Source organism: Pelecanus crispus, chromosome 6 (assembly GCF_030463565.1).
Source record: "Pelecanus crispus isolate bPelCri1 chromosome 6, bPelCri1.pri, whole genome shotgun sequence".
Lineage (NCBI taxonomy): Eukaryota > Metazoa > Chordata > Aves > Pelecaniformes > Pelecanidae > Pelecanus > Pelecanus crispus.
In genome coordinates, this window is record NC_134648.1 from 65,720,046 (window position 1) to 65,738,643 (window position 18,598).

General features: G+C 53.2%; 2 protein-coding genes across 2 annotated transcripts; both read right to left on the minus strand.

Moving 5' to 3' along the window:
- Window positions 1–9,630: 9,630 nt before the first annotated feature.
- Window positions 9,631–10,920, minus strand: GPR135 (G protein-coupled receptor 135). Its single transcript, XM_075713225.1, has one exon. It carries the CDS (start codon window positions 10,918–10,920, stop codon window positions 9,631–9,633), a length of 1,290 nt encoding a protein of 429 aa, XP_075569340.1.
- A 3,693-nt stretch (window positions 10,921–14,613) lies between these two features.
- L3HYPDH (trans-L-3-hydroxyproline dehydratase) lies at window positions 14,614–18,469 on the minus strand. The gene is made up of 5 exons (XM_075713007.1): window positions 17,938–18,469; window positions 17,467–17,636; window positions 17,011–17,133; window positions 15,275–15,416; window positions 14,614–14,735 (listed from the first exon to the last, which is right to left on the minus strand). Exons 1-5 carry the CDS (start codon window positions 18,467–18,469, stop codon window positions 14,614–14,616), a joined length of 1,089 nt encoding a protein of 362 aa, XP_075569122.1.
- Between the last annotated feature and the right edge of the window lie 129 nt (window positions 18,470–18,598).

An 18,598-nucleotide genomic window follows, 5' to 3' on the forward strand; every position in this document is an offset into this window, starting at 1 on the left:
TGGACTAAACCATGTCCCGAAGTGCCACATCTACCCATTTTGGCTGTCTGGGTTTTCACTGGAAAAAATGGCTTCTGTGCCCCAAATCCTGGCACCTCCCTCCAGTTAAAGCCATGAGGAGGGTGTGCTGGATGGGCCAAACCTGCCCAGACCTGCCAGTGCCAGGGGAGCTGCCAGGCATGGGGGTCCCAGAGCAGTTGCCCCATGGGGCCACCCAGGTTGGTGGCACCAAACCTGAGCCGGCTTTTGCTGTGGTCCCTCTGCTCCAGCCAGGCAGCTTTCCCCATTGCTGAAGGCTGGGGCGACTGGGAGTCCCGTCGGCGCGAGGAGCATCAGGTGTTATCTCCCGCACTCAACCTGTTATCCTTGGCATCGTGCCCCGGCTTGGAAAAGATGAGTCAAGAGCTTGGGGCGATGACCTGGTGCAGACACAGCATTGCACGCAAAACTCAGCTCAGCAAGTAGGGCAGACACGGCTCAACATGAGACACCAGGCTCCCAGCCCCACTGGCAGCACTGCTGCTTTGGTGCCCAATGGCCAGGGGTTGCAGGGTGCCAGGTCGGCAGGAGCTTGTGGGGCTTCATGTCCAAAAATATTTATTTACTCCCAAGAGGGGGTACAATGGGATCAATGGATCCGTCAGGCTTTGACGTCCCTCCTGGAGACCCTCAGGAAAGGGTAAGCAAAGCAGGGGACATTGCCAGTCCTGCTCTCACTTGTGTTGCGGCTGGACCTGGCTCTGTCCCCAGTACCAGTGCCTGTCACAGCTCAAGCAGATGTCCTGGGGTAAAATTGCACTTTGCCAACATCACAATCTTGCAGAGCCTGATCACCAGATCTGCAGCCTTTGTGCAGGGCTGGAGCACCCCAGGAACAGGCTCATCCCTCAATGCAGAGACCAGCGTAACAGTAAAACCCCATAAAAGCAGCTGGATATTTGTCCACCAGCCTGTGCTGTGGAGTGAACATGCTGTGCTTCTGGGGAGGATGGGAGAGGCCAAGCTGACACGAAGGCTGATGGGTGCATGAGGGAGGCTGTGAGCCAGCACCATCCCCGTCCCCATCCCCTCTCCTGCAGCAAATCCTGCAGACATCTCTCCTGTGAGCTCTCTCCCTGGCATTGCTCAGGGTCCTGCAATATATGCATGTGGAAAGGAGAGTTCTCCATTTTAATCAGAGGTGCTCTGGCCTGAAACCATTTGATATTATTTTTTAGCCTTAAACCAGGTTTGATGAGTGTGTGCAGGTGAGCCAGGGAGAAAGCCAGGAGCTTGTGCTGCCGGGCCCCAGCAGAGCCTTGGGAAAGGCAGCACCACCATCTGCTGGCACTTTCCAGACTTCACGGTTTTAGAGCTGTCCTGAGTATAAAACTCAATCTTGCCTCTTGCTTTCCTCTGCCAGACCTCTACTGTGGTCTGAAAAGTTCAGTGTTCTCTCGCTGTGGAAGAATCAAAATGCTGAATTTTATATTTAAGTTTCCCCCAACATAGTTGAGGAGGGATAATTTTAATTCTAGCCATCATAATTCAAGTCAAATAGCCAAAGGTCACAACATGCGGCTTCGCTAGGACTCTCAGCACTGCCTGAGCTTCAGGTTGGTGCAGTCTCTGTGTGTGTGTGCACACACACGCGTGCACATGCAGGCAACACAAATGCATATATGTGTAAGATAAACTTACTCAAAATATTTTCATGGGTCGTCTGAACTTACGTCCATGGCTTTTGAAATCAGAGTGCCCCACTCCACTACAGTCCCCCCCAGGACTTGTCACAACGCTAGGGTCTGCTAAAATGCAGCTTTCCTTGCACTCTCTTGTTATGTTGGTGGAGTTTCCCAGTTCCCAGGGCAGCTCTGTGAAGCTAAGTCATTGAATTGTCATTTTTCCGTTATTTTCTTTGCCGGCCCATATTCCAGCATTCGCTCACGTGCCCATGCTCTCAGCTCAGCCATGGCTCTGCAGGAGGGGTAGGACACATGCACTGTGTATTTTCGCAAATGCAAGAAGAGCTGTGCTAAACCAGGATTATCCTGGGCACCACAACAGCAAGTCTGGAGGACACAGGACAGCCAAACATAGCTATGGTCCTGCTGCCTAACCCATCCCTTTGGCTTTCCAGGACACTGCTGTAAGCAAAGTCAGGCTGGGATGGTGCCCGCAACTTTCCCCAGGCTTTGGGCACTGTGGGGTACCAGGAGATTTTCCATCTGCTTGACTTTGCACTTGTGTATGTTCACATAGATTTACTTTGCCAAGCTCTGTACGGAGCATCCCTTGAGCCAAAGGAAAGGTGAGGAAGCTCCAGCCATGCACTTCACCCAGCTCCCAGCCGCTGCTTGGGACCCTTTTTACTGTGACATTAGAGTGTGAAGCACTCAGGCAAGACCTAGTTTCTACGGCAAATCTTTCCAATTTAATAGCAGGGGGCGATTACCATTTGGCTTACATTTTCTGGAAAGAATCCACAATTCAGATGCTTTATTCAAAATTTGACATGACCTCAGGGACGGTTTATTACCAAATGTTCTGTAAAATGCACCAGACTGAGCACAGCAGCCACAGGCACAGGTCAGGGAGGAGCGCAAGTGTCACAGCACATTAGATTTCACTAGAAAAATAGGTGACCTGGTTACTCAGAGCATTTTTTTCCCTGATGCTGAGATTAGTTCAGAGTGTGTTGCTAGATTGGGTAAGCAAATTACATTTATGTGGTTGTGAGGGAATTGCTGGGTGAGAGATTCAAGAGAAATTTATCTTGCTGCTTTTGTCCACGTCTATGACCCCGAGGGTTTTTAATTTATGGGACTCATCCAGAAGGTTTTGTTCCTCATGAGCTCTAGCACCAGCATCTCCCAGCTGCCCTTCACCGCAGTGGGCTGGGCTAGCCTGGTGCTAGCTGTCAGCCTCACCTACGAGCCAGCCCAGCGCCCACATGCAGTGCCAACCAGAGGACAATTTCCACCTGCTCTGAGTGCACATACTTCAGTGAAGCCCTCTGGTCAAGCCAACAAGCATAAATCTAAGTGTTTAAGCCTACACATCAGTACTGCTGGCAGAAGCAGGTGGAGGGATTCCTGCTTCCTTCAGCCAGACTTGCTCTGGCCCCTAAGAGAAGCGGAGATGTTCCTCCAGATGCAGAAGGGCAGCGCTGAATATTTCCACTCCTGATCTCCACCCTGGGGAGCTAAGGAGTGTTGTCCTCCTAAGTGACCTCCTCAAAGTCACCCCCGCTGCACCCTTATGCTTCTCCTTAGAGTAGGGTCAAGGAGTGGGTGTCCCCATGTCTGCAGGGAAAGCACCCACATCGTGTGAAGCACTGAGGTTTGCAAACGCCTTTAACTCTTCACTGCATAATAAAAAACCCTCTGAGAAAAGGTGCAATCCTCTTTTCAGAGCAAACCTTAAAAAAAACCCATTTTTCAGTTTATGAATCTCCTTAGATGCTCCCTTGTTTATTAGTTTCTGAGCTGACTATTTATGGAAGAGCTAAGGTTGAGAATAGTTTATAAAGGCAAGGATAATGGATGCATAAAATTAAGGAATAAGTATTTGGAAATTCATCCCCAGTCTGGTTTGTGGGCTTCTGCCAGTGCTTTTCTTTTTGAAACCAGATGACCCTGGAGAAGCTCAGTGCCAGTGAGACAAGAAATAGCACAAATAACAAGTGGCTCCTCTCAGAGTGAATTTACTTCTGCTGAATCATAGCTGAATCCAGCTCATCTTTCATGATCCCCCCAGAAGCCTGTGGGCACGTTGGTGTACTGCTTCACCCTATACAAACAGCCCAAGCACGGCTTCAGGGCTTGATTGCTGCCTGAGCAGCAAGTACCAGCACGACTGTTCCAGTTGGGGTGGCAAGATGAGCACAACGATCCCTGCAGAAAACAGATGGTTTGTTCTTCAGTTGTGACTATTACCAAAGCCTTGTTTAAGGCTCAGCCAGAAACCCACCCCTGAGGTGTGTGGAGCTGAGCACAGAGTGGCGATACCCACAGTGATGGGGATAGGAGCATGGCAGGGCTGCCACCTCCCCAGGACAGAATGTCACCACCTGCCTTCCTTCTGGCACAGCTGCCTGACGAGGAGGAGGCCTTTGCAAGTGAATCCAGTGCAGGATCTGACCCCCAGCACACATCATGTTGTGCCAGTATTCCCTTCACCTTTAAGTCCCCATTGCTAAATTTTCTCTGGCTTTGGTCACAGCCTCCTGGGGTCCTCTTGGCTGAGCAGATCATCCGTCATCCTCAAGCCAGACTAATGCAGGCCCTGGTGTTGTGCCTGGGGTTTCTGCTACTTTCACTTTGATTTCCCCAGTGACTCATCCATTTTATGCCACCAAGAGGGATTTACAGTCTGTCTCTCCACGTCACTTTTCCTCCACCACCTCACAGTGGTGATTTCCTAGGAAAAAATACCTAGAAAAGCAGAGCTGTTCCCCAAGCACTTCAGCTGGGGTGAGTGTAGATGCTTCAAGACTCAGGCAGTGCGCTGCCAGCAGCATGGCATTAGCAACCCCATTGCTCCTTTGCAGATTGGGAACAGCAAGAGGGCTGGCCACGGTATGGGCAGCACCTCGTCCTCCCACAACCAGCCCCACTGAAGCCACTGGGACTCACCCCACTGATCCTGGCAAGCTCATGGCTTGCAGCAGCATAGCAGCACAGCACAGCTGCGCATGAGATCACCCAAACCTCGATCCCATTGTGGGTTACCCCTCCTGCAGGACTTGGGGCCATTTTATTCTTCTGGTGCTTAGTTACTACCTTTTACCTCTGTAATGCTTTGCAAGCAGATCTAGAGGCTCACCCATTTATTATTAATCATCAGAGTCACCATATAAAAACACAAATGCAGCTAGAGGGAAGAGGCAGCTCTGCCACTGAACTAAGCACCCTGCCAGCATCAACCCTGCCAGCATCAACCCTGCCATCTCACCAGGCATCCAGGCTGCAGCTTTTGCAGCTCTGGAGAGCGTGCAGTGCAGACATTAGCCAGTGTTGCACAAAATACCACTTTTCTGATGTGATTTCCAAATTATTCATTTCAGCCTCTATGAAAAACCTTCCAAAGATCAGCATGTATTGAGTTTAACAATGGCTACTGAATCCATCTTTGAAACTAGGTTTCAGAGAGGTACATTTAGGGCTTGCACTGCGTTGGTCGCAACCCTTGCTCTACATGTTTTTATGTGGGACATGGCAGTCCTGAGGGCAGAGAGGCTAATCTCATTAACAGAAGGAGGCTTTTCTTAGGATCATTAGTGGAAAAGCTGTGCTGGCTGCTCAGATCTCTGCTGGCATCTACTGGATATGCAAACCAACACCAGTGCTGAAAGAGAAGCAGGCATGGCGGATCTCATTCATGTGAGCTGTTCCAGTTCTGGTGATTATTGTCAGCTAATACAGCCCATCAGGCTGTCACTTACAAACCGCTAATTTTTCGTACTTTGTAAGTTATGCACAAAGCATCTGCTTTGAACCCAGCCTTCATCTAGAGATTAGGAAGGAAGCAGAAAATAACGACTTGAATGAATCTGATGATTAAATTAATGGCGAAACTACCACTGACACCAGTTGGAGCAGTATCTTTTAGTGCTTTTCATTCCTCAAGATGTAATGTTTCCCTTCTAAGATACATCAGTGCCATGTGTATCATTGCCAAATAGTATGGCACTCTTAAACTGAGGATAAGTATGCTGTAAAGCAGACAAAGGACTGAAGAGCCCAAGGACTAATGTTTAGATTTGGCTTTGACTAATATCGCTGGTATCCAGGGCTGAACTGGTCTTCAGATCATGTGAACTGCTCTCTCTCTTATGCCAAATATCCTGCACTGAATCACTTGTGTTTTTTGAATTGGGGTACTAAAAGGTGTCTCAACATTCTTCACAGAATCCTTGTGCAAGTGAAATTGCAGTTTGCCTTGCATCCAGGCTCATCTCAAGGGCGGAAGAAGGGAAGAAGTATTGCAGAGCCATGGCTGGAGGGCTGGAGCCTCAAAGCTAGTTTTGCAGTGTCTAAACCCTCAGTGTCTTGCTGCTTTCTAAGTTCCTCTTCAGCCCAAAGAAAGGAAATCTCTAAGTGGGTGGCACCAGCATGAGCACGTAAGAGGTGTGGAGCTGATGCCCCCATAGAGGCTTGGCCAGGAGCCACCTCCTGCAATGTTTTCTTACCCAGGAAGAAGCAGCTGCAACCGTGGGCAGAGCTTTCAGAGCTAGGGTAAAACAGCAAGGTAACCCTCAGGTCTCCTTCTCCTGGATGAACCCATGGAGCTGTTGTCGGGTAAAAGGACAGACTGACATGCTGGCTTGTGCATTAGCATGGCCAAGACCTTCTTGCCTACTCTGCACTGTTGGTGAGAGGCAGCAACCTTCAGCACAGCTGGGACATAGTAGCACTTCAAGTACTGTTTCAGCAGGCAGCCTGCACCCTTTGGGGCATCTTGTGTGCATCTTGTGCGCGTTTGTGTGTGTCTCTGCTGTTTGTAGTTTATTTAAGACACTTCACCCTTTGCTTGTATTTTTTTCAAGCACACTTTTAAAAATGCAGCTGTAGACACTCCTGTACCTGACTCGCTCAGCAGTGCTGTGATTATGATGAGTGCAGGACAGGCACAGCTTTAAAACGCTGCCACAGCAGGTCCACATCAAAAAGGATCTGGTCAAGAATCTCCCCTTGCTACAGCCCAAGTTAATGTTTAACAGAAAAGTGCTAGTTTGTGACGGCCCAAAGACCACAGGCAGTTGCCCTCATTCAGCTCTGCACATACAAGTCTAACGTACAGGCACTGGCCAGTGCTTGTTAAAAATAAGTTGAAATCCCAGTCCTGCCCTTGGCAGTAGCAACTGCCACAAGGATGCTTACCTGGCTTGTGGTACGCTGGTCAGGGCATTAAATCAGTAGAAAATTAAACCAGCATGCAAAAGAGGGAATCAATGGTTTTCTGTTGTTTAGTGCCTGAGCTAGTTAGCAAGTCAGCTGGGGTGGTGGGGACAGAAGAGACTGGGAAGGTGGCCAGTCGAGCACTGAGGGGAGCACGACCACCCTTTTCAGGAGCTTTTGGCCATATGATCAATGCAGCCGCAGCACTGAATGGCGCGCCATGAATCAGGCACAGCAGTGCTGGACCTTCATCTTCCTCGTTAACCCAAGAACTATCCCTTTGTTCATCTACTCTGACCAAGTTTGTTCCAATTGGCAGAGAAAGCTCTTCTTGCATGCAAAAAGTGAAAAAACCCTACCCTGTAAATCTGTGTGGTGCTAGAAACAGGAATGCTCTAAATGATCACTTCTGGTCAATGTGCAGGCTCTGCTTCAGAGCTGCAGAGGAGCCAAGCTACAAACAGTGACATCCTTTCTCCTACAACACCAACTTCTTACCACAATAAAGGATACATGCCAACCATGCTAGTTGTACCACGGGCAGAGGATCAGAGCTAGGGTGCTGCTCTGCAGGTGATACATGAACTACAAGCAGTCTGCCTTTGCCTGCTATCTGTGCGACACACACATAAGGCTGATAAGTATTGAGCTTGGACAGTTGTCCTTGCTTCTGTCTTCCCCTTGGCATTACAGAGCACAGGAACTTACGCTAAGGACCATGGCTGCAACTCATGGAGAAACATCCCTTCTGGGAAGGCAGAACCCCACGGGTTTTCTTTGCTCTGTATCTTCTGGATCGCAGTTGAATTTTTCTATAGATAATGTAAGTCAATGACTATTGGGACTCGGGCAAAAGCTCTTGAAGCTGTTTCAAACACCTGAGTACTCTGTATGGCCAATTAGCCCACACCAATCTCCTTGTTACCACCTGCCAGCTACCTAGGTAAGAGTTAAATCTAATCTCATCATTTACAACCACCTCTCTCGCTTTACACTAGCCATACCTTGCTGCAGAAGGGCAGGTATGCAAGAAATTCCTGTCCTACCCTTCTAACAAGTCACTGGTGTTCACTTGCTGCCAAACAGTTTCTGTGAAAGCTGTGGGTTTTCTGCACAGCTTCTCTCTGAAACAGTACAAATACACTGCTCAACTTGCAAAATCCAGGATCTGCAGGGCAAAGTATCAGTGCTGAGAAGTAGTCAAGGGTCAAATCTTTTCCTCGTGGACTTCCGGAGCATCACAGAAGGAAATTACATTAACGCTCCCAGCATGAAAAATGGCTGCATTAAAATTTCACAAACAATTAGTTCTCTCTCTACTATCATTCATCTGGCAATTTTTTACAGAAGTTCCCTTCTCAAGGCTGGGCTGAGAATGATGCCAGGCTGAGACATTTCAATCTCCTGCATAAAAGACAATTTATTTCTTGTCTCACTTAAAAATAATGATAGTATGTTCACTTGAGTCACAAACAGTTGAAAAAGCCAGTAAAACAGTAACATTGTATTTTTAAAGCTTGTACAAGGAAAAATACTGCCTGTCTTTCACATTTAACTCTGGCAAAGATAAAGGAAGGCCAAATCTTAGTTTCTGATTCAAAATACTAATTTAAGGCTTTAGACCTTTGGACAACAAAATTATACTGATAAATTCATATGAATTTATGCCATGCAATCGCACTTCCATTGTGTTATTTTCCTTTTTTTCAATGGCAAACAAAGCTGTTTTTTAAATATTATAGATGGATTGCTGCCATCAATACAATAGTATCTGTTCTCTGCATATACACATTTTCACATGCTTAAGAGCTTAAGAGCACACGAAGAGTGCATGGTATTGCTTTCCCTCCCCTTTCAGATACTCACCTCTCTCGCATGGCTCCTCTAAACATGGTTAAACTCTTAGAGATGTGAGACACTTCAGATGAGCTCAAAAAGAAAACGCAGACCTTGTGCACAGTGATGCCATAGTCAACACCCACACCCTTCCCCTCAGTCTGTCTGAAGTATTCTCATTTCTCATATTCATAGTATTTTAAGCTGACTGTACCTGCAAAAAAAAAGGCTGCTGAAATTCTGACAACTGAGGTTTCATCTTCCTTTCCTTCTCTCCCGGTATCATACATCTTCCTTGTCACAATTACTGTTTTGCTATGCTTGGGAGTTTGGGGGGGAAAAAAAAATCATCTTAACAGATCACTTTTTTAGCCTGACTTGCAGTCTAACTTTCTGACTATCAGCACTTCCTCATATAATGGGTTAAAGCAGCATTTTCCTGCCATTATGTGGTTTTCACAGTGGTGTTTTCAGAGTGTCTTCCAGCTGCCAGTGCTCAGCTTTCAATTGCTTTTTTGGCACTTAACAAACAGCTCACACAGTCGGTTTGGGCTGTATTTATGTGTCTGTCTCCCAGCTTCGCTGTGGCACTTTCCGCAGGACTGGAGCAAATGCTGTTTCATTCTTGCAGCCAGACTCTTGTGCTGCCTGGGTTCAGCAGCTATCACCAGTGCGTCAGGCCTGCTGAAAGGGAGGGGGCACTCCCTTTCCCCATGGATCTCTCGGTGCTCGCAGACTGGGTCGCCAAACAAGAGCTCATACGATGGAGGAGAAATCACACTGTGGCTCATGCAGTCACATCTCTGATTTCCTGGTAGTCTGGCTGCAAAGGTCTCCAAGCGCCAAGGCTCCCTGCATTTCCTTGGCGAGACTGCCCCAGGGCTCAAAGCCTCCATCCTGGACTCCAATGCCTTCAGAGGCTGGTGTTAACGGTGTCCGCTTTGGCCTGCAAGGCAGCCTCAGAGATGGTGTCTGGCTGCCCATCCCGACAGAAGACAACGGCAGGGTTCTTGCAGGCCCACATGGCCACCTCTCCACCACTCGCTGGGCTGGAGGAGGATGGGGCACTGCCTGGGGGACCATTGTGCCGGTTGACGTAGCGCTCCCGGACGCGGTCAGCCCGGCTCCGGAGCTCTGGCCGGCGGCCTGGGGCAGAGAGGTAGGCTGCCATGTTGTTCCTAGTCCTGTAGCCACCCTCACGGCTGCGCCGCAGCAGCACAGAGATGTTGGGGTTGCGGGCGGCGTAGATGAGGGGGTTGATGGCACCATTGGCCCAGGCCATCCCGCTGGCCACGGCGTCCATAGTGGGCGAGAAGGGCAGGTGGCCGGCAGCGGCGGCCAGCCCCAGGATGCAGTAGGGCCCCCAGCAGCAGATGATGGAGACGATCATGATGAGGACGGTGGTGGCCGTGCGCATCTCCCCGTAGGCCCGCAGCAGGTGCCCGTAGGTGGTGAGGGGCCGCACGCGGCTCTCGGCCAGCCGCACCGCCCGGCAGATATTGTAGTGGCAGAAGCACATGAGGGCGAAGGGCAGGAGGTAGCAGAGCACGATGAGGGCCGCGCCGTAGGGCGGCCCCAGCCGGGAGGAGCCCCAGGGCAGCACGTAGACGCAGCGGTAGGCCCCGGGCCGGGCCTCTCGCCGCCCCTCGCCCGCCAGCCCGTACCAGGGTCCAGCCAGGGCCAGGGCGGCCAGCCAGACGGCAGCCAGGAGCTGGGCGGCGCGGCGGCGGCCCATCTTGTGTCGGGGCTGGCGGACGATGGCGCAGTAGCGGTCGAAGGAGAGGAGGGCCATGGTGAGGGTGGCGGCGATGCCCAGCCCGGCGTGGAGGGCAGCGCTGGCCAAGCAGAGGCGCTGCCCGAAGAGCCAGGCGCCGGGCGGGCGGCTGAGCAGGCTGAGGAAGGCCAGGGGCAGGCAGAGCAGGGCGCCCAGCAGCTCCGACAGCGACAGCGACAGCACGAAGGCGTTGGTGACCGTGCGGAGCTGCCGGTGCCGGGCGATCACCAGCACCACCGCCCCATTGCCCAGCGCCGAGATGGCGAAGATGAGCAGCAGCGCCAGCGCCTGCGAGGCCAGCGCCGCCGCGGACCACCCCGCCACAGCCGCCGCCACCGCCGCCGCCCCCGCCGCCCCGCCGCTCTCATTGCCGCCGCCGCGGGAGAGGTTGCCCGGCACGGCCGCCGCCGGCTCCATGCGCAGCCTCATGCCCCGGCCGGCGCCGCGGCTGCAGAGGCGCTGCCCGCCCGCCCCGCTCCCCGCCCGCCCGGGCCGCCGGCCCCGCCACCGCTGACGTCGCCCGGCCGCCGTTGCCCGGGAAACCGGCCCGGCCCGCCCGCCCCGCGGCCCGGGGGCGCAGGAGCGGCGCCCCCAGCGCCGAACAGCCGGGCCGGGAGACCCCGGCCACCACGGCCAGGCTGGGGACAGGGGCCCGCCTTTGCCCCACACCGGTATCATCACCGTCCCACAGTCGGGGACGGGTCCCCACAGCCTGCTCCCCACAGGGCCCCTCTCCCCTCACAGCTCCTCTCCCCTCACGGCCCCTCTCCCCTCACGGCCCCTCTCCCCTCACGGCTCCTCTCCCCTCACGGCCCCTCTCCCCTCACGGCTCCTCTCCCCTCACGGCCCCTCTCCCCTCACGGCTCCTCTCCCCTCATGGCCCCTCTCCCCTCACGGCTCCTCTCCCCTCACAGCCCTCTCCCCTCATGGACCCTCTCCCCTCACAGCCCTCTCCCCTCATGGACCCTCTCCCCTCACAGCTCCTCTCCCCTCACAGCTCCTCTCCCCTCACAGCCCTCTCCCCTCACAGCTCCTCTCCCCTCATGGACCCTCTCCCCTCATGGACCCTCTCCCCTCACAGCCCACTCCCCTCACAGCTCCTCTCCCCTCATGGACCCTCTCCCCTCACAGCTCCTCTCCCCTCACAGCCCCTCTCCCCTCACAGCCCTCTCCCCTCACAGCCCTCTCCCCTCACAGCTCCTCTCCCCTCACAGCTCCTCTCCCCTCATGGACCCTCTCCCCTCACAGCTCCTCTCCCCTCACAGCTCCTCTCCCCTCACAGCCCTCTCCCCTCACAGCCCTCTCCCCTCACGGACCCTTTCCCCTCACAGCTCCTCTCCCTTCACAGCCCCTCTCCCCTCACAGCCCTCTCCCCTCACAGACCCTCTCCCCTCACGGCCCCTCTCCCCTCACAGCCCTCTCCCCTCACGGACCCTCTCCCCTCACAGCTCCTCTCCCTTCACAGCCCCTCTCCCCTCACAGCCCTCTCCCCTCACAGACCCTCTCCCCTCACAGACCCTCTCCCCTCACGGACCCTCTCCCTTCACAGCCCCTCTCCTGCACAGCCCCGCAGCCCATCAGGACAGGCAGGCACCAGCTACCCCCAGATGCTCCGGCAGAAGCCGGGACCACCCCCCACACTCTCCGGGCTGGGGTCTCACAAGCTGAGGGGTTGAGGGGTCAGGCCAGGGACCCCCACATGGGCAGCAGGATCCTGTCCCAACGCTCTCAGCCATGCTGGAGCTGCTTGCCCCTACGTGAAAAATATCTTAGGGATAGTAAATAGATAATGAAGGCTGTGACCCAATTAATGGCTGAAGAGCTTCTGACGTTTCTGTGCTGGGCTTTGTGACTTGCTGCCCCAGCTCCTCCCCAGGAGCCAGGCTGGGGGGCTGATCACAAGGGAGATGCCCAGAAGCTAGAATCACACGGATGAGTTTGCTCCTGCAAGCATGGAGGATGTGTGTCACTTCTTGTTCCCCCCGACTGGACGGGATTTATCCAGGGGTTACAGGAAAGCTAGGAGCAAGAGCCCCTGTTGTGAATATGATTTTTTTTACATGGTTTTGGTTTAGCAGCAATTTAAGATTTATTAATATTTTTGAGAGAGATCACAGAATTAGGTTGTATAATTCTTAACAGCACTTAAGCATCAGCCACTTTAACAGAGTAATTCAATGGAACTTGTTACAATCAAAATAGAGACTTAGTTAAAGATTTGAGAATGGCAAGGGTCACCCGAAACTTACAGCAGGGTTGCACACACAGATGGGGTTTAAATCAAATCACACACAGACCGACCGACAAGCAGCCTTAAATCAAATCACACACGCACAGACAGACAAACAGTTCTGAATCAAACTGCACGTACACACACAGAGGTTAACCTGTGATTAAAATTTCCCTTTTCATGAGTTTCATTAATTACTCACTTTTGTGTGCCGGCATTCATCAATGGGCGGGCAGTGAACCTCATGAAATCAGGCCTTTTGAGTCCTCGCGAAATCGTCGACAGACGGTCCTTCAATCCTCGTGAAATCTACCCTGAGAGGCATCCCAGCTCAGGGACAGATACTGGGTCACACAGCCCGCCGCGGTCCCGGAGAGCTCAAAAGGTCTCCCTTTTGGATCGCTATTTATGGGATCTCAAGATGATTGGCTTCGGTCCGTATTTTACTTTCTGGCCACAATTCATGCCGAGTCATTCTGGTACACAATTCAGGCAGCAGATGGCCCAGGTGTGGACAGAGACCACCTGACGCCGAGTCACTACATTTGTGACCAAGAGAACAGCACGACAGGGCTTGTCCTGGGATCTCAGAGTGGCCCGGGGGGCTGCACCACCACAGCCCCAGGCGCCAGCCTAGTAAACCTCCACTGGCAGCGCAGATACTCTCTGAATGTGGGGATTTTTGTTTCTTCCTGTTTGAAAGTTATAATTTTCAATTTGACAGAAGAAATTCCTCTCAAGCTTATCCATGCCAACCTTTTCCAAGCTCTGCAGTGCAACTTGCTCGCTTCTGCTGCATGAGCTACCAGGAGATGATAATTCTCATTTTCATGTCTCATTTTAACAAGGCACATTCCCATGACTGTCTTCAATAAACGAACACCATTTTGTCCAGACAGTGAAAATTACAGGCCCCAAGTGGTCTGAAGCTCTGCTTCTGCCACTGCAAAAGCCTGCCTACAACCCAGGGCTTGGTTTGGTTTTTGCACTGGCAACCCTGCCTCGATGGACTCTGGCAAAGCACACACTGACTGCACTCTGCTGCACAAGCTGCCCCCGGCTGAGACAAAATCATCAGTAAATAATTTTGCAATCAAAGGTCATAGTGGATCAGACCTTGGAATACAGCTACTCCTGTTGAAAGTTAACCATGGGGTATCTGCAGCCAATGGTCCAAGATAAGCAAGAGAGGAAGGTTTAGGGAAGCAGCGTAACCTGGACACGCAGCAGGGACAGCAGCAAGTTCTGAGCACCTGCACCCAGCCCCAGGAGGCAGGAGGGCTCTGGCAGGGGTGAAGCGAGTGCAGTGAGGAAGGGGGCATCTGGACAGGCCTGAGCAGGGCACGCTGGGGAAGCTGGGGCATGAGACGGAGCAGCACAACCGGCTGAGCGGGAGGCATGGAGGAAGAGCAGGCAATCCAAACCAACAGCCATGGTACACTCAACAGAGTCCTGGAAACGAGCTCCGGGGGTGAAAACAAGAGGAGAAAGGCAGTGTCTTCAGCTGGCGTTTAATAGGAAGCTGGCTTTGAAATTAGTAATTTGCAGGCATAGAGAAGGCACATAAATTTGAAGACAGCTCTCCAAGATCAGCTCCATTTTCGCAAATAATTATTGATAAGAAAGAAGAAAAAGATTATGGCTTCTCAGAGCAGCCCATATATGCTAATCACATTGCACCCAATATGCTAATCACATTGCACCCAATATGCTAATCACAATAGGGGAACACGGCCTGTTATCTTGAAACGCAGCAGATGCTGCCACACCACCAAAGGCTGTTCATGTTGCTCTGGCATACTGCAATGAGCCGTGTGGAGAAGCAGAACAGGAATGCATGAGCAGAAGCGCAGCACCATCAGTGAGACTTCGCCCCTGCCCAGTGGCTCAGATCACTTGAAGAAGAAGCCGTATTTCAGCGGGTCCTCCTCTTCGACAGTGAAGGTGGCTGTACCGGTGTAAAAGGCTTCTCCTGAGACTTCCACAACAACAGCGTTGTAGTCCCCAAACTTGGCTTCCTGCAGAGGGATTAGGATCAGGACAGAGGCGACAGGAGGTTGCCCGCTCTCCCAACCCCATGAAATGCCAGCGCTACCTGGCACTTAGGCAGAGACACCCCTCACCGAGCGCTCTGCCCTGGTACATCCCAAAGCATGCAGCAGCCCTTTTACTGCTTCACCTTGCCTGCACGAGCCCCACACCTGCATGACAGCTGCTGCCCCCGTGCTGAGCTTGCGAGCCCCCTGCACCGCCATAGCCTGGGTTTGCCTCAAAGGAGGCCAACAAGCTGTTGAGGTGCGCAGTCCTTTCCTGATGGCTGAGGGAGGATTTGAAGGGAAGCCACAAAACAGAACAAGGTCTTACTGCTACTTGCTTCCCTAATAAAAAATCCTGAAGCGTGAGGCTTGTGGGAAGTCAAGACCCCCAGGCACCTCCCTCCTTCCATTTACCCTTCCCCAGGCACGGAAAGGCTTTTCTGCTGCTCCACTGGGTCAAGGCAACACCACTTTTCCAGCAGTCCTCAAGCCAGAGGGAAAGTCCAGCACAAGCCACTTGCCTGCACTGCCTTCCCGGTGAACAAGGACCCTGTGGTACTGCTCCGAAAGGTTCTGGTCTGATTCAGCTGGATGAGTCCCTTATGGTACTGCAAGGCGATGCGAGCTGTCACACCCGAACCTGTCGGACTTCGGTCAACCTACATTCAGAACAGAAGATGAACCAGCTCTAATATTTTGGGTTTTAACAGAAAACAATATTGTTCCCATCAGTTCTCTTTGCCACCTTTATACTGCACTTGGGGGAAATCTGCCTAGCCCAGGGGTTTGTACAGAATCAGGACACATCACAAATGAGAAGACAAAATAAGCAGGTTTGGGGGACTTTTGGATTGCGATCAGCTTTGGCAAACTAGTAAGGACGAGTAATCTAATAAACACCGAGGCTATTTAGGGAGTGCTTGAAAGCTTCCCAGCATCACAGCAAAAGGACTGAGAGGGGCAGAGGCCACCTTCCCCATTCTCACATGTCAAGGTAGGATCAGTTCTCCTTACACTAACTGAGAGCTGCTGCCCAGCCTGGTCTTTAAAACCTCCAAAAACACAGCGTTGGCCAGCTTTTGGAAGCAATCTGTTCCAACAATCCACACTCCTCACTGCTGGGAAGTCCAACCAAAACTTCCCCTGCTATTTATGTGATACCTTACTGGGAGAGACTGAAAGAGTTAATGTATGTTGATGTCTCAAACATTATGGCCAGACAAGTTAAGGTCTTCATGGTGATAAATTAGGGTCTGCACAGTACCACTAAACCACAGGTGAGAAGCCAGAGCCGGAAAGGCGTGTGGGAGGATGCACAGTTCTGCCTTCTGCCGTGCCTTACAACTTACTATGTATGGCCAGAGGTCATACACAGTTCATTTGAGGAGGGGGCTCATGACCACCTCCCACAATGGTGCCTGCGCAGAAGATGAAGAACATTCTGGAACAAGAACCACGTAAGTCCTCAAGGGAGTGAGACCAGAGGGGGGGACTGGTCATCGGGGATGACCATAAAAGACACAACTCCAAGGAGCCACGTGCGCGCCCACCACCGGAGGATTGCTACGTTTACCATCAACATCGCGGGATCCAAGGGTGGTGATATTTCTCTCTCCCCCCACCTCTTCTTCTTTTTCCTTTCCTCTTATAAGTATTCCAGTTAGGCTCACATTGCCTACTGTTACGCTTTCCTAGTTCAGGTTGCCTACTGTTATGCTTTCCAAGTTCAGGTTGGTTTTTTACCATCAGTAAAGTGTTTAATCGATCGTTTCGTCATTTCACCTTAATTTAGCCCAAGAGAATCACAGAACTGCAACAATCCTCCCTGGGCAGCCCAGTCTGGATCATGACACTTACCCACAGCACGCACGGATAAAAGTTTACACCCCCTCTTTTCTCTCCAGCTCTGTTGATCCCCAGCAGCTGTTCCCTAGATTAGGACTTTAAGAACATACACTACGTCTGTGGGGATCCCGCCTCAGCCCCTGAATTCCTGGGAAATTCCTAGTTATAGGGCATGGGTATGAACCTTTTCAAAATGCCACCATCTAAGATGTGCAGAAGTATTTCTGTCATTAGGAGCTAAAACTGCACGTGTTAAGTGACGCTCAGCTCTTCAGAGACATCACTGTAGCAGAAGCAATGATCGCTGCCCAAAACGAGAAGCAGCAGAACCATCCCTCGCCTCTGTGGAGGATGTAAGAAGGGAAAAAGGTGGTGCCTTGTGTGTCTGAGGAGAGCCCGTTTCCATACCTGTTCATCTGCGAACACACAGATGTTGGTGGTGGGCTCCTCACTAAAGGTGTCTTTCCCATCTGTCAGTATGGTGCCGTAGAGGAAAGCCAGGTCTTCGCTTTCAGGGTGATGAAGCTTGAACTGGGAACAGCACAGACAAGTTCACCAACATGCGCAGCAGTTGGGCAGTCAACAGTACATGCAGTACAGCTTCCCCAAGAGACGAGAGAAAGAGGACAAGGCAACACTGCTGCATTTCCACCTCTGCTTCTCCAGTAACAGAGACGGACACAGCAGCAGGAAAGCAAACTCCTTCTCACCCTTGTGAGGCTGGAGGAGGACTCTGAAATTCAACATGGGGCTGGGAAGATGGGACTCCCTCCCATCCTGAGCATCTCAGGGGAATAAAGGGCCATGTTCTGGTGCAGTCACCCCGAAGGGAACATGCTGGGGTACTGCAGCACGCTGCCATACCTGTTTCTTCACCGCTTCCGTCACCGCGCTCGCTGCATTGACAAGGTCTCTGGTCTTTGAAGAGCACACATCAAGGCCCAGCTGCTCGGCGCTGAGAAAGGCGTAAAAAGTGCCACCGTAGCCAATGTCGACCACCACCTTCCCGTGACCAGGGACGTCAATGGCCAAGTCTGGGCAGAGAAAGGGAGGGTGGTGAGGATGGGAATCTGTGCTGAGCCATGGCTCGCATGTGGACCAAAAGAACCGAGCTGCATGCAAGGGGAAGACGGGGACGACAACTCAAGCGCTCCTGTGCTGGAGCGCGGCATGTGATGCCTTATGCCATCCCCGATGGCCTCACCCTGCCTCTGGGGGACACTGGAATTGGGGAGGGATTTGCCAGATGCCCCTCAGCCAGGCTGCCAGCCCCCAGCCTGGCACAGCCACCACCAACCCCCCTGCTAAAACCGGCATTGCAGGCTCGGTCCCCACCGATGGCGGCGGCGAAGGCAGGCACACTGTGGAAGCGGACGGGGTTGCCACTGCGGCAGCCATCCCAGGGCACGAAGGCGGTGACGGGCCCGCAGGGGCAGCGCAGGCGGACGGCGGTCTCGGGGCTGCTGGGCGCCGCCACCAGCCCGTAGTCGAGGGCGAAGCGGCCGAGGGCCAGGACGGCGTGGCCGCACATGGTGCTGTAGCCGGCGCCGTGCAGGAAGAGGACTGCCAGGTGGGCGCCGGCGGCGGCCGCCCCGCCGCGCACCACCACCGCCCCGTACATGCCGGCGTGGCCCCGCGGCTCGTGCACCAGCGCCCGCCGCACGTGGTCCTGCGTGGCCGCCACCTCCTGCCGCAGCGACAGCAGCGACAGGCCCCCCGCCGCCACCGCCGCCTCCGCCGCCTCCAGCCGCGGGACGATGCGCAGCGGCTCGCCGCCCGTGTGCATCTCCACCGTCTGCAGCACCAGGCCCGAGGCCGAGCGCGGCGGCAGCCGCCCGCCCGCACCGCCGCCCCCCTCCGCCGCCATCGCCCGCGCCCCGGCGGGGCGAGGAGCATGCGGGGCGCGCCCCCGCCCGCGGCCACGCCCCCGAGGCGGAGCATCCCGCCCCTTGCGCGTGGCCACGCCCCCGCTCCGCGGAGGGGAAGCTTGCCCGCG

Coding starts and splice junctions, on each gene's coding strand:
- GPR135 (XM_075713225.1), bottom strand. CDS start 10,920: ATGAGGCTGCGCATGGAGCCGGCGGCGGCCGTGCCGGGCAACCTCTCC.
- L3HYPDH (XM_075713007.1), bottom strand. CDS start 18,469: ATGGCGGCGGAGGGGGGCGGCGGTGCGGGCGGGCGGCTGCCGCCGCGC. Junction 17,637..17,937: donor TGCCTTCGCCGCCGCCATCG/GTGGGGACCGAG, acceptor TTCTCTGCCCAG/ACTTGGCCATTGACGTCCCT. Junction 17,134..17,466: donor CGGAAGCGGTGAAGAAACAG/GTATGGCAGCGT, acceptor TGCTGTTCCCAG/TTCAAGCTTCATCACCCTGA.